The 12,778-nt window shown below is 36.2% G+C and overlaps 1 protein-coding gene across 6 annotated transcripts in view; it reads right to left on the reverse strand.

The window, feature by feature from the left end:
- The window catches only part of ZMAT1 (zinc finger matrin-type 1), a 61,617-nt gene that overhangs the window by 3,960 nt on the left and 44,879 nt on the right, over window positions 1-12,778 (reverse strand). The window contains exons 3-6 of one of the 6 annotated variants that reach the window (XM_045186577.2): window positions 12,409-12,510; window positions 12,157-12,331; window positions 10,068-10,325; window positions 361-460 (exon numbers count right to left, since the gene is read on the reverse strand). In XM_045186577.2, coding sequence (XP_045042512.2) covers window positions 361-460; window positions 10,068-10,325; window positions 12,157-12,331; window positions 12,409-12,510 — 635 coding nt within the window. Of the gene's footprint in view, window positions 1-360; window positions 461-7,124; window positions 9,175-10,067; window positions 10,353-12,156; window positions 12,332-12,408; window positions 12,511-12,778 lie in introns of those variants that run through there. The other 5 variants (XM_045186576.2, XM_045186578.2, XM_045186574.2 and 2 more) reach the window with 5 other exon arrangements.

Below are 12,778 nucleotides of genomic sequence, written 5' to 3' on the forward strand. Positions count from 1 at the left end.
TCACCAGAAGAATGATGACCAGGTCACCAAGTCCCTGAAATTAATACAACCTACCAGGGATTATTTGAATGTATATGGTTAGCCAGAGAATGAGCCTTTAATAATTTCACCAGAGGAGGACAATGCTGTCTGGTAAGAAAGAGTGCCAGTTAACAAGCTCTGCCAGTATACTATCATGGTTATAGAACTTACTGGGGGATTATACTAGCATGTAATGTGTTACAAATACCACAAACCATACACAGGATTAACTCATAGGGAAATTATTGCCTAGAAAATTTGTAAAAAACATGCAAGAGTACTTGACAGAAGCCCCTCTCTTTGGTATCACAGGAGCATTTTGGCAAAAAAAATACTTACTTAATTTGATGCTCACTTCCTTGCATATGGGACCGGAACATGTCTAATGATGTAAACGTGATATTGCAAATATGACAAACATAGGTTCTTGTACTAAATGCTGAAAAAACAGAGTTCAAGTTAAAAAGGTTAGTATGGATACACTTAGAATCACACAGGTGGACATGAATTTACTAGATATCATCTACTTGTACTTTTCCAATTTAAAGGTAAGGCCCAGAGAGGTCAAGTGACTTTATCAAAGTCACAGAGATAGTAATAGAGATATCCTTTCAGAGCCCACATCTCCTAATTTAAAGCCCAGAATTCTTTACATGATAGCACACTGCTTCTCTAGCCTTGGCCTTTTTCCTAAAAATCTGCTATCTGCCTGCTTATTGTTACTATGTGGGAGTATAGCAGGCACTTTAAATTTAGCATGCCCAATGAACGGACCTTTGCCTCTAAACCCCCAACCAACCTCTTTTTGTTTGATCCTAATTATCTTTACACTCAACCAAAACCTGAAATACCCCAAAAGATTAAAGACAAAAGCAAATTTTCACACTGTTATCTGAAATGATGTAGTACATTAGTTTACCAAAAGTAATTTCCACAGACAGATTTTAGAAAGGACAGAGGTTTAATGAGACCCACTATCAGGACAAAAGCTGAAAGCAAAATTCTAAAACAAAACTACTAGTTACCACTTTAAAAGAGCCAATAGCTACAGAATAGGTATATTAGCTATATTCTGCTTCCTAGGTAGAATTGGAAACAGGACAAATTAATTTTTACTTTCTTCATCTCATCATCTTTCCACTTTTCTTTGGTCATAAGAAGCAAATTAATAAATTTCATAAGTTAAAAATAAATACCCTAAAAAAAGAGGTAATAAAATAAATTGGTGGTTGCAGAAATTTTAGGATCAAGCAAGATCATCTTTGAAATCAAGCAACAACTCAATCATGTAAAGGATATGCAAATAATCATTACAAAGTATATTGACCTTTCCCAAGCAAAGATTGTTCATAGAAACAGGAGACTACTGGCAAGGGGAAAGAGATGCTGACTTTGAAGAACATGAAGACTCTATGCACTCCTGACATATACTCTATGGATGGGCCCAGAAGAGCTCAGCAGGTTATGCCAAAATTTGAATGAATAATTCCTCAAAACTATCTTCTCTCCCAGTGCTTTGATCCTGTGCTCACACAGTCACTTACTGATTATAATTTGGTTCCCCATATTCTTTGGTATCAAAAAGAGGACACCCCGGATATTTTTTTAAACCCTGAGAACTAGAAATATATACAAGGTGGGGCAAAAGTAGGTTTACAGGTATTAGTACATGAAACAGAGTTTATTCTTATATTATTATTAATTATTATAATATTTCCCACACAAACTCTAAAGCTACTTTTGTTTCACCCTTTATATATGCCCCCTTACTGTAAGTCAATACCAGAATGACAGTGTGTTAACTTAAACTGCAATGTTTCCCAGACTTCTCCGGTAAGAATCACCTGGAGTGTAAGTTTAATCTATAGATCTCTGGGCCCTTGCCCCAGAGAACATGATTGGCTGCCTCTGGGGCAGGGAATTTGGATTTTAATGATACCCTTGGTTATGGTTATCAGTAAATGTGTGAGAAATGCACCAAGGGAATACTTCCCAGTTCCTTAGTTATTTGTCAGCATCTTTCAAGTCTGTTTGTGGTTTGGTGAGTCCCTAATTTGAAGGTGATCAACTCTGAAGATTCTGGACTTGTTTTTTAAAATAATTTTTAAAGATTTTATTTATTTATTTTCAGAGAGAGGGGAAGGGAGGGAGAAAGAGAGTGAGAGAAAAATCTATGTGTGGCTGCCTCTCGTACACCCCCTACTGGGGACCTGGCCCGCAACCCAAACATGTGCCCTGACTGGGAGTCGAACAGGTGACACTTTGGTTTACAGGCCGGCACTCAATCCACTTAGCCACACCAGCCAGGGAAGATTCTGGACTTCTTGCAAAGCTAAGGACTAAATTCAGGACTCTGCATGTTCACAACACTTTACAGGAAATTATTACTATACTTATTTAACAGGTGTGAAAATTAAGGCTCAGATTTGCTTGGTCAATACTATACACTTTGAGGGCATCCAAGATATGCAAGATAAGCAAAAGTCTCAGTTTCCTCTAAATTAATGTTTCTCAATGTTAGTTACACATTACAACCACATGGAGAACTTTAATACTTTTCATGTTGCAGTCCACATCAGACCCATTAAATCAGAAGAGTGGAATCAGGCTTTCTGACTTTTTGAAAGCATTCTAAACCATTTTTCTGGGCAACCATTGTTGAGTACCACTGCCCTTGATTATCAAGCTAAAGATATTCATTATAATTATGAACTCAGATTATATTTCAGAGGTTTAACATATTTGTTTAGAGTTATAAAGTATATGGTATATAATGTTCTTCTCAGTTCCTCTACTGTTTCTTAAAAATTGTATCAGAAGATTATAATATAGGTAATATAAGAGTTTAGAGGAGCAGCAGATCACACATGAAATATCCAGAGGCAGTTCTGAAAATGTGGTCTCATTACTATTGACTTAGCCATTGTCTTTTTCGCACACCTTATCTTTTTCTAAGCTATTGACATCTCAGAAAATAATATATAAAAATGGTGTAACCCTTTCTGTGATTTAAAGCTTATTTATTGGTCCCAATATCAAAATTCCTGGTCTAATACTCCTGGCACCTGCCTCCATATGTTTCTTTTTTCAACCATATGTTTCTTACACTCTCGACCGCCCCCCCCCACATTTGAATCTTCCCCTCGGCCCTGTCCACCTTTGTTGCCCTCAGCCCTGCTACGATTCCTTGTTTTTGACTTCACCCAGAAACTCAAGTTTCTTTGCATCTTGTACCTTTCAGAATCTTCCATAACCACTTGTGGGGCCCACATTTCTCCCAATCATAGATCAATCTCGTAACTCCCTCAATTAAGGTATTTGTTTTCAAAGCATATATATGAGAAGTGCTGTTTGTCTTTATAGTCTAACATTGTGGTTCTCAATCTTGGCTCTACATTTCAATCACTTGGGTAGTTAAAAAAGAGAAAATAAAATACTAATGTGTAGGTCTCAGGGATTCTAATTTAATTGATTTGAGAGATGGCCCGAGCACTGGAATTTCTAAAAGCCCCCTGCATTATTTTAATATGCAGTCAAGGATGAGAACCATGGGTCCAATGTCTTAAACTGAGAAAAATCAATTGAGAGAAATGTATAAGCAAAAATACAATTAATATGGGATTAGGTTTATGAAGAAAAATAAAACATGTGTAATTTACATGTTTTTTAATGTTATGATAGGAAAACAAAACATTTTTTTTAAACTAACATTTGTTGAGAACCTATTCTGTGATGGACACCATATATACTGCTTTATTTCATCCTTTTTCAATACTATGAAGAAGCCTTATTTTCATTTTATACCTGTAGAATCTGAGGTGCAACTAGGCAAGTAACTTCGAATATGCCTCTGGATCTATGTTTATCTCTTTATAAGACATTGCTCTCAATAAACAATTAGCAAATATGAATTGAGGAAAACTATACAGTCATTGCCATATAAAACACTGAGAAGAATATTGCAGAATAAAATATAATCCTATGTCTCAAGGAGGCTATTTCAATTAAGGAGCTATAGTTAATGCAATTGTCAGTGAACAGTAAAGTCCATGAGAAAGCAGAGGAAGGGAATGATACCAAGAGCTAGAGCAGTGAGGGAAGTCATGACATATCTTAGAGAACAAGGATTTGAACTGTAAGGAAAGCAGATACAGGCATTCCAGAAGATGAAAGCAGTACCAGGTATGGCAGAGACAGAAATGGGCATGATGTGTTGAATTCAAATAATCTGTTCAATAAACATTGAGCACCAACGTGGCACCAAGCAACATGCTAGATCCTAAGGGTACAAGATGAACAAAATGGGCAGGTTGTTCACAAATCCAAGTGATAAAGATATGTGAACAGGGGATTTCAATCTCATTTGTTAAAAGGTAGTAGAGGTGTGCTAACATGTACGGGAGCTCAAAGAAGCAGAGGCAGGCAGTGAGAACATTACAGGAATCTGAAGAGGGATACTGGAAGAAATGATTCCTTCGTTAAACTTGGAAGGAAGAAAAAAATTGTTAACTTGATGAAAGACTTGAGAAGAGCATTACAAGCAGAGTAAATAACATTAAAATAGCAGAAGATGTGGCACATATATGTACACAATGGAAAATTATGCAGCCATAAGAAAAGATGAAATATTGCCATTTGCGACAACATGGTTGGATCTTGAGAATATCATGCTAAGCAAAATAAATCAGACAGAAAAAGTAAAAAGAAAACAACCCTATGATTTCACTCGTATATGAGACATAAAAGTGAAAGCATCAAATGAACAGGGCAAATAAACAAAAACTCATACACACAGACAACAGTGGTTATCACAGGAGAGGAGGATGGGGAGAATAAAGGGCAAAGGGGGTCAAATATATGGTGACAGAAGGATATTTAAATTGGGTGGTAGAAACACAATGCAATACAGATAATGTATCATAGATGTAGACTTGAAACCATTGTTAACCCAATAAATTTAATTTAAAAAAAGGAAAAAAAAAAACCCACAGAAGTATCTGAAAGAACTTCTTTTAAAAAATATATATTTTATTTATTTATTTTTAGAGAGAAAGAAAAGGAAGGAGAAAGGGAGAGAGAGAAACATCAATGTGTGGTTGCCTCTTGCTTGCCCCCTACTGGGGATCTGGCCCACAACCCAGACATGTGCCCTGACTGGGAATTGGACTGGTGACCCTTTGGTTCACAGGCTGGCATCCAATCCACTGGACCACACCAGCCATGGCTAAAGGAACTCCTTAATAATATGGAATTGTTGTAGAATTAAATATAAGGGGGAGAGATGGGAGAGGCAAAACGGTGTCAGATTAGAGAGAGATTTGTAAGTTATGCTAAAGAACCCAGCCTTTTTATTTTGTTCATTGGGAACCTTGAAGCAGTTTAAGCATTAAGTGAAATGGTCAACTGTATGTTTTAGAGAAATTGCTCCTCTAGCTACAGTATGAAGGATGACTTTGACAGAAGCAAGCTTGGAAATAAGGAGACTATAGTTATATAAGTATACTACACCAGGCAAGAGATTGGAATGGTCTAGAAAGGTCACAGTAGGGGCAGAGAAGAACAGGGAGATTAGTGAAATATTTAAATATTTAGCATTAGAACTGGCAAAACTTAGTGACTAAATGAATGTTGGAGATAAGGGGAAAGGAGAAATATTGAGGAGTCTAAAATAACTCTCAGCATCTTAGTTTGGCACCTGAGTGGGTGGTGATCCTATTAACTAAAATTGGAATGTCAGAAGGAAATGTTATTTTAGGACGTGGGAGAATAAGCAATGGTGAGTTTGAGTTTGGATACACAGAATCTGGGATATCTGTTATATTTCCATGTAAATGTGTCCAACAGGCGGTTAGATATAGGAGTTTGAAAGGTAGAAGATAAGTTAGAGCAATTTTGGAGAAGTCAGAGCATGGGAGTAGTTAAAATAATCAGAGTGGATGAGATCTTCTGAGGAGAATGGATGGGTGGGCATTAGAATAACAACACAATGATAAAACCCTGAAAAGTACCACTCTTTAGGATGATAGAGAAGGAGGGGGGCCATGTAAAGGTCACAAAATAAAGGACAGAGTTATAAGAATGAATAGGAGAGAGTAATGTCAAAGGAGCTAAGAAAGCAGAGATTTTAAAAGAGAAAAGATTAGTAAATGCAGTAAAGCTGTACATTGGATTTAGAAATTTAGATGTCACCATGACCCTGTGAGGAACATTTCTGAGTGGAGTGGTGGAACAGTGTTGTAGAGAGCTAGGGAAATGTGTGTCAACAAATGGCAGTGAGTTGAGTAACTGAAGATGTACATATTTGAAAAAACAACAAAAACTTGGCTAAGAAGGGAAGGGTAAAGTGTAGCAGTTAAAGGGGATCTCATGGTTAAGGGATAATTTGGTTGAGGCAAGAGACTTGGTAATACATATTTAATGGCCAATTTTTTCTTGATGAAATAAGGAATAAGCTTGCCTTACAGGTATGAGGAGGGGGAGAATAGAACTGTGGAAGGGTATCTTAGAGAGTGGTGTAGATTTAAAAATCACTGCTGAGAGAAAAATGAAAGGATTAAGTAGGACCAAAAGTCCATGCGGTTGGATACCAAGACTCTGTAGAGGTACCCAATTTACCCTACATAATTTTCTATAACATCACTCAGTATCCTGAATATAAAAGTAGAAACAGGGAACCGTGCAACTGATCCAGGGTTGAAATCTTGCTATTAGGGAATGAGAGAATAACGAGGTATAAGTAAAGCCTTTCAGAAGGTTGTTACAGCATTGAAGTGTGAGATGCTTGTAGTGGAAATATAAAGGAAGGATACAGGATGGAGAAATAGTTCTAAGAAAAGTTGGTAACACTGCCTGATGGGCAAGGATATAGGGAATTATGAAGTAAAAAATGCCCTCAAAGATTCTAGTGTAGGTGACAAATAGTGGTACTACTGGCAAAGACAGAAAACTCAAGTTGGTTTCAGGAAATTCAAGTTGGTTTTAGTGGACATTATTAATTCAATTTTAGATATGTTGAGTTACAGGTGAAGATGAGACATCTAAGTGCAATAATGGGGCTAGAGATTAGTAAGGTAAACAAAACAAATACAATAAAAAATACATACATACTTTAGTTCCATATCGTTATGGTAGCCATTCCTGTGCTAATAAGATCTGGACTGGATGAGGGACATGAGGAAATAGTGAGAGTGAAGAAGAAAGAGATATAGTAAAAACATAAACAATAGCAGATGGAAAAGAAGGCAGTGACAGGAAGAAGGGAGAAAACGGCTGGAGAGTGAAATAGTTAAGCTGGCACGTGTTAAATGGTTTTTGTCTTACCGCTTGCTCACTTGTAATATGGGCTTCTGATGTTACCATTCTTTGAAATTCTCACTAGCTAATTTAAATTCTCCAGCTACTTTTTAATCTCCAAACAGTTACTGTTCTCAAAAATGGAATGTTAAGGCAAGGTTGAAAATCTCTTTTCGAGCTCTAGCTTCAGAAGCTCATGGAAAATGACTTCACTGAATGGATTAAATTATGCTGATGATCAGCATCCTCTCCCAGCCAGATGAAAAGATAACCCAAATCCTCTTTCCCTTATTCTAATACCCCTGAAACTTCAGACTACTAAAATGATCCTCCCTTTAGAGTACAACACTTCTCATAGCTGACTCAGTTTCAAATTTACCTAATGCTACTAAACTAGAAGCCACTTATTTCAGATACCCTCAGCCAAACAATACAAACAAAACAAAACAAAAACAACCCTCTACCAAGTGGAAGTTTGTCATTTCTTCCAACATCTACTACTTTCACATGCCCTGTGACTTCTATTTCCACACTTGCATAAACCAACATTTTTTGAAATCCTGGATAAAAACTCATATCTCTGCATAACTTTTGGGGATATGTTGAATCACATTAAGTAGGAAACTTAAGAAGTACAATCACATCTTTGGCACTCAATATATGAAAATTAATACTTCGCTGGTTCATATATTAGACTAATCCCTATTGAGATAGGTATACTCTTGCCAGTTTCTATCTCTAGCACTAGAAATAGAGGAGTTAAGTGAAGTCTCTTCCCTCGAAGTCCATACATTCTAATGGGAGACAAAGATACATGGACAGATAATTAGAAACGCAGGTTAAGGAAGCACAGAAGACACGTCTGATGCAAGTGAAAAGGCTTCCAAGGAAGTAGCATGTTAAAGAATGAGTAGAAGTCCGCCAAGAGGGACATGGGGGTGTTCCAGGCAACATGGCAACATGAACAAGGACACAGAGATAAGAAATAGCATAATGATTTCTGGAAACCATAAAGAGTTTGTAGGTTCTAATCTATGGAAATCATGGCAGGAAGTAGCAGAGGATAAGCCTGGAGAAGGAGGCAGGGACAAGGTGGTAAAGAGCTATCAAGCTTAAATTTTATCCTTAGAAAACAGAAAAACAATTAAGAATTTTTAAGAAGGGAGGGTAATGATATGGAAAGATATGCACTTCAGGTGGAACATTCTAGTCGTTAAATTGAGGACAGATTTGTAGAGATAAAACTGATGGCAGAGAGAGTAGTTAGGAGGTTGTGGCAATATTGTAGAACAATGCTTCTCAAAATTTATTGAGTGCATATCACCTAGGAGGTCTTATTAAAATGCATATTTTGATTCAGTAGGTCTGCAGTGAGGCCTGAAATACTTTTTTTCTAATAAGCTATCAAATGATGCCAATGATGTTGGCCACAAATCATACTTTGAGTAGTAAGGCTCTAGGAAAGATGATGAGGGCCTGAACTAGTGTGAGAAGAGTAGGCTGGAGATAAGGTAAAAGTAATATTTTGGAGGTAAAACAGTCATAGCTTGGTGCTTCATTAGATACAGAACGTGAAGAAGGTGATTTTGGAGAATTCATGGTTAACTGCAGTTCTACTTTGAATGACTGTGTGGATTTCAAATAGCTATGAGGTATCCAGGGGAAGTAACAGCTGCCATGTGGATAGATATATGAGTCTAAAGCTAGACAGAAAGGTCATAAGCATACAAATGAGAGATGAAATTGGGGGTAGATTAGATCATATTTGCATAGTAAGATCAAGAATGGAACCATGGGACTATCTACATTTAGGTAATTAATTTTAAAAAGAGCCCCCAAAGAAAAAAGCTAAGATATAGAATCACAGGAGAAGAACCAGAGCATAAGGAGTTACATATGACAAAGAATAGAGCTTCAAGAAGAAGGAAGTAATGAACATTTTCACATGAAGCAGAAAAAGTCTAGTAAGGAAAGAATTAAAAAATAACAGTGAGTGAAGGAAAAGAAGTAATTGAAAGGAGGAATATGAAAAAGGAGTAAAATACACTAGTAGTGCGAAGGTACCTGTGGGGGAAAAATGAAAAAAAAAAATATGGTTAGAAGAGCAAGTGGATCACTTGGATTAGGATTAGAATCCTTCTTGTGACTGAATTCTTGTCACTCCATCTTAGCACGTTTGTTCATCCTCTCCTTCCCACTCTTACCAATCTAAATTATGTATTTCCTCTAAGAAGATTTTTTTGAACCATGATGTTTTATTCCTCTGGTTACCATAAATATGTACACAGAAATCCATGTCTGTAGCCACTTGCAATGAAGTATTAGTAACCCAAGTAGTTTATAAACTTGCTCTGGCAAAATGGTATATCCATTCTCATTTGTATTCCCAAGAATGACTACTCTATCACCCAAGAGACACTTAACCCATACTTAGTGAATGAATGGTATAAGCACCCAATACTAATTTAAAACATTTCCTTATATATGTATGATACAACAAGGAACCATGGAAATACCTATATTTGATTCTATAATTAATAAGGGTGATCTAAAACGTTCTGGTTGTCATGCCCTAAAAAACAATAGACAGAACTAAGTCCTTATTCTAAGTCCTTACTTACCTAAAATTCTATGATCCCATGAGTACTAACAACATCCTACTCGATAAGAGTAAAACTGTAGGTATATAAGCCCGTATGTGTTTTAAAATATAAACTTCCAATGAAAGAGTTTTGTGATATTTTACTGTTTACCATTTGCATCTGATTTTGCTAGAAGAGGTTTCTCTCTTATCTTGTCTACAAACTTCTTTTTAGCTTCATTTCGTTTGTGTTTTTTTCCAACATAATGTTGTTGGGCCATTAATGGACTATTAAAGGAAGCAGGGCACAGCTTGCAATACTTGTTTGGATTATTCAAATCCAAAGCAGTGCTGGAAGAGGAAGGCATAGTCTTGTCTTTAATCCCACCTGGAGGAGGCTTGACTGCAAGGGGCTTCAGAAAAGTTGACTCTGCGGAAGTAGTAATAGGCACACCTGCTGAAATAGTCATAATGAAAAGTGATCAACATGTATTCAGCTATTAGAGCTACACTGATTATAAAATATTAGGGAAATTTAGAATTCTTTTAAAACCCACTCTCTTTGGACTTTTTCGCACAATTGTAAGATAAAGGAACTCGGGTTAAAAAGAACTGCCTTCTGTGAGAAAGGAAATATGAATACAAATTTGTCACCAAGTTTCTCCAACAAAGATACAGGAAGGGATGTTCAGCATCAGGAATTTACTAATTATATTAATTGGAAAAATCAATCAAAGCATGAGAACTGTCTTAGGATGGTTCTTAAAATTATTGAGAGTAAAACAGATGGTACCAAATACTAAGTTGCTGCACTTGAGCAGCACAGTAAGTCATCTATGTAGTCCAGACTTATTGTCTGTATCAAAATAAAATGTATGTAGTTGTTTAAAGCTATGAAATTATGTGATTTCACAATTACAGTTATTTCAGAGCTCCTTCATTTAGTCTCCTGTCTGAGCCCGAATTGATGCGTTTGGGTGGCTGAAGATAAGGCTTTACAAGATACTTTCCTTTGTAGGGCACACTGATTCTGACCCATTTTAGAATGATAGGCAGAAAAAGAAAAATATAAAAATTAGAGAGACTAGAATAAATTTTATAATAATTCTGGTTTCATTTATTAAGACAATATGTTTTAATGCTGGATGAGGCCTATACTATCAGTTGGAAATTAATGTTGGTAAAATTTCCATGCCAGGCACGATGTATTCCTTAATTGCTGAAGCTAGTAAAAATGTGGTAAATTATTTATTCCAGAGATTCATTATCTTATTCTTTGTACTAGCATACAAATTTTTCAAAGTACATGTTAGGTTTTCCATGGTATACTCTGCCACTTCAGGCCACAAGTGAGATCTTTGGGTCAAATCTCTCATGTACTTGTGGTCCGACATCACTGGAAGAAGGAAAGAGGCAATGCTTTATAGTTTGGTATATCTTTAGGATCTAGCATAAAATAAGTATTCAATAACTATTGACTGATGATGCTGCCATACTTTTTCTTTTTGTTATATAATGATTTTTAAGAGATTTTATTTATTTACTTTTAGAGGGGAAGGGAGGGATAAAGAGAGGGAGAGAAACATCAAAGTGTGGTTGCCTCTCATGTGCCCCCCTTGGGGGACCTGGCCTGCAACCCAGGCATGTGCCCTGACTGGGAATTGAACCAGTGACCCTTTGGTTTGCAGGCCTGTGCTCAATCCACTGAGCTACACTAGTCAGAGACATACTTTTTCTTTATATTCATAGGAGAAAGAAAGGAGCAATAAGAGTAAAAGGAGACCCCATAACTTACTTTTTTTTTGCCTACAGTTATAGCCAGGAAATGCTGCACCGTAACTATATTATGGGGTCTGAACCCACATATAAGATAATGTTCTGGAAAGTACTAAAGCAAAACAAGAATGAGATAGATGCTAATGGGAAGAAGTAAGGAGCTATGATTTGATTAGAAACTGAAGAGCTCAGGCTGGTTATTCTTTATTCTTTATAGCAACATAGAGAATCACTTGCTTTTATTTGGATTTAATAAGATGAAAAGGACAAGTCAAAACATATCTTAAAATTCAGCTAACAATTATAATCTCCACAATAAATGAAAAGAACACAGAAAGAGATTAACTGGGCAGAAGAAGAAGAATCAATATAAATCAATAGACTTTCTTAGAGTTTAAGTCTCTCTGAGAAAAAATGGATGACAGAGTTGGGGAAAATGATAGAGAAACCCTGTATTGAAGCTAAAGAAGTAAACATAATCTTACCCATATCTGGCTGAAATCTTGATGGAGATACCTGATCATGCTCCTCCATTAACTGCTTCAATTTTTTAGCATGAACTTTCCCCACATAGTGAGACTGAGCAACAACTGGAGAGCTAAAAATCATATTGCAAAGATCACAAAATTTGTTTCTGTTCACTACTTCACTCTTATGAACCTGAAATAAGGACAATCTTGTTAGAAAGATACAATAACTCAAAATTTAGAATTACAACATCAACATAGGACACTTACCTGAAAATTTCTAACATCCATCTTCATTTTTTTACTAGGCACTTCATTTTGTTCTCCATACATTTGAAAATAAAACCTAACGTTTTGAGCATGTTTTTCACTCTGAAAAAAGATATAATATGACTTTATTTATTCAATAACAGAGGCACCTCAAATTTATACCTCTTTGAATTTGAGGGCATTAGTGAGTTGTAATGTATTTGGTGCATACCAAGTTTATGAAAGAGCTATACATACTTTCAAATCTCTAAATCTCAGTGAAAAGTGAAAATAATGCTATAATTTAGACGCCAGTAACATTTAGGATCTTATTTTTGACAGGGACTCCTAGTTGTTGTCTAATATCAATTTTCTTCCTCTTAGTCAATGT

This window comes from Desmodus rotundus, chromosome X (genome assembly GCF_022682495.2).
Source record: "Desmodus rotundus isolate HL8 chromosome X, HLdesRot8A.1, whole genome shotgun sequence".
Classification (NCBI taxonomy): domain Eukaryota; kingdom Metazoa; phylum Chordata; class Mammalia; order Chiroptera; family Phyllostomidae; genus Desmodus; species Desmodus rotundus.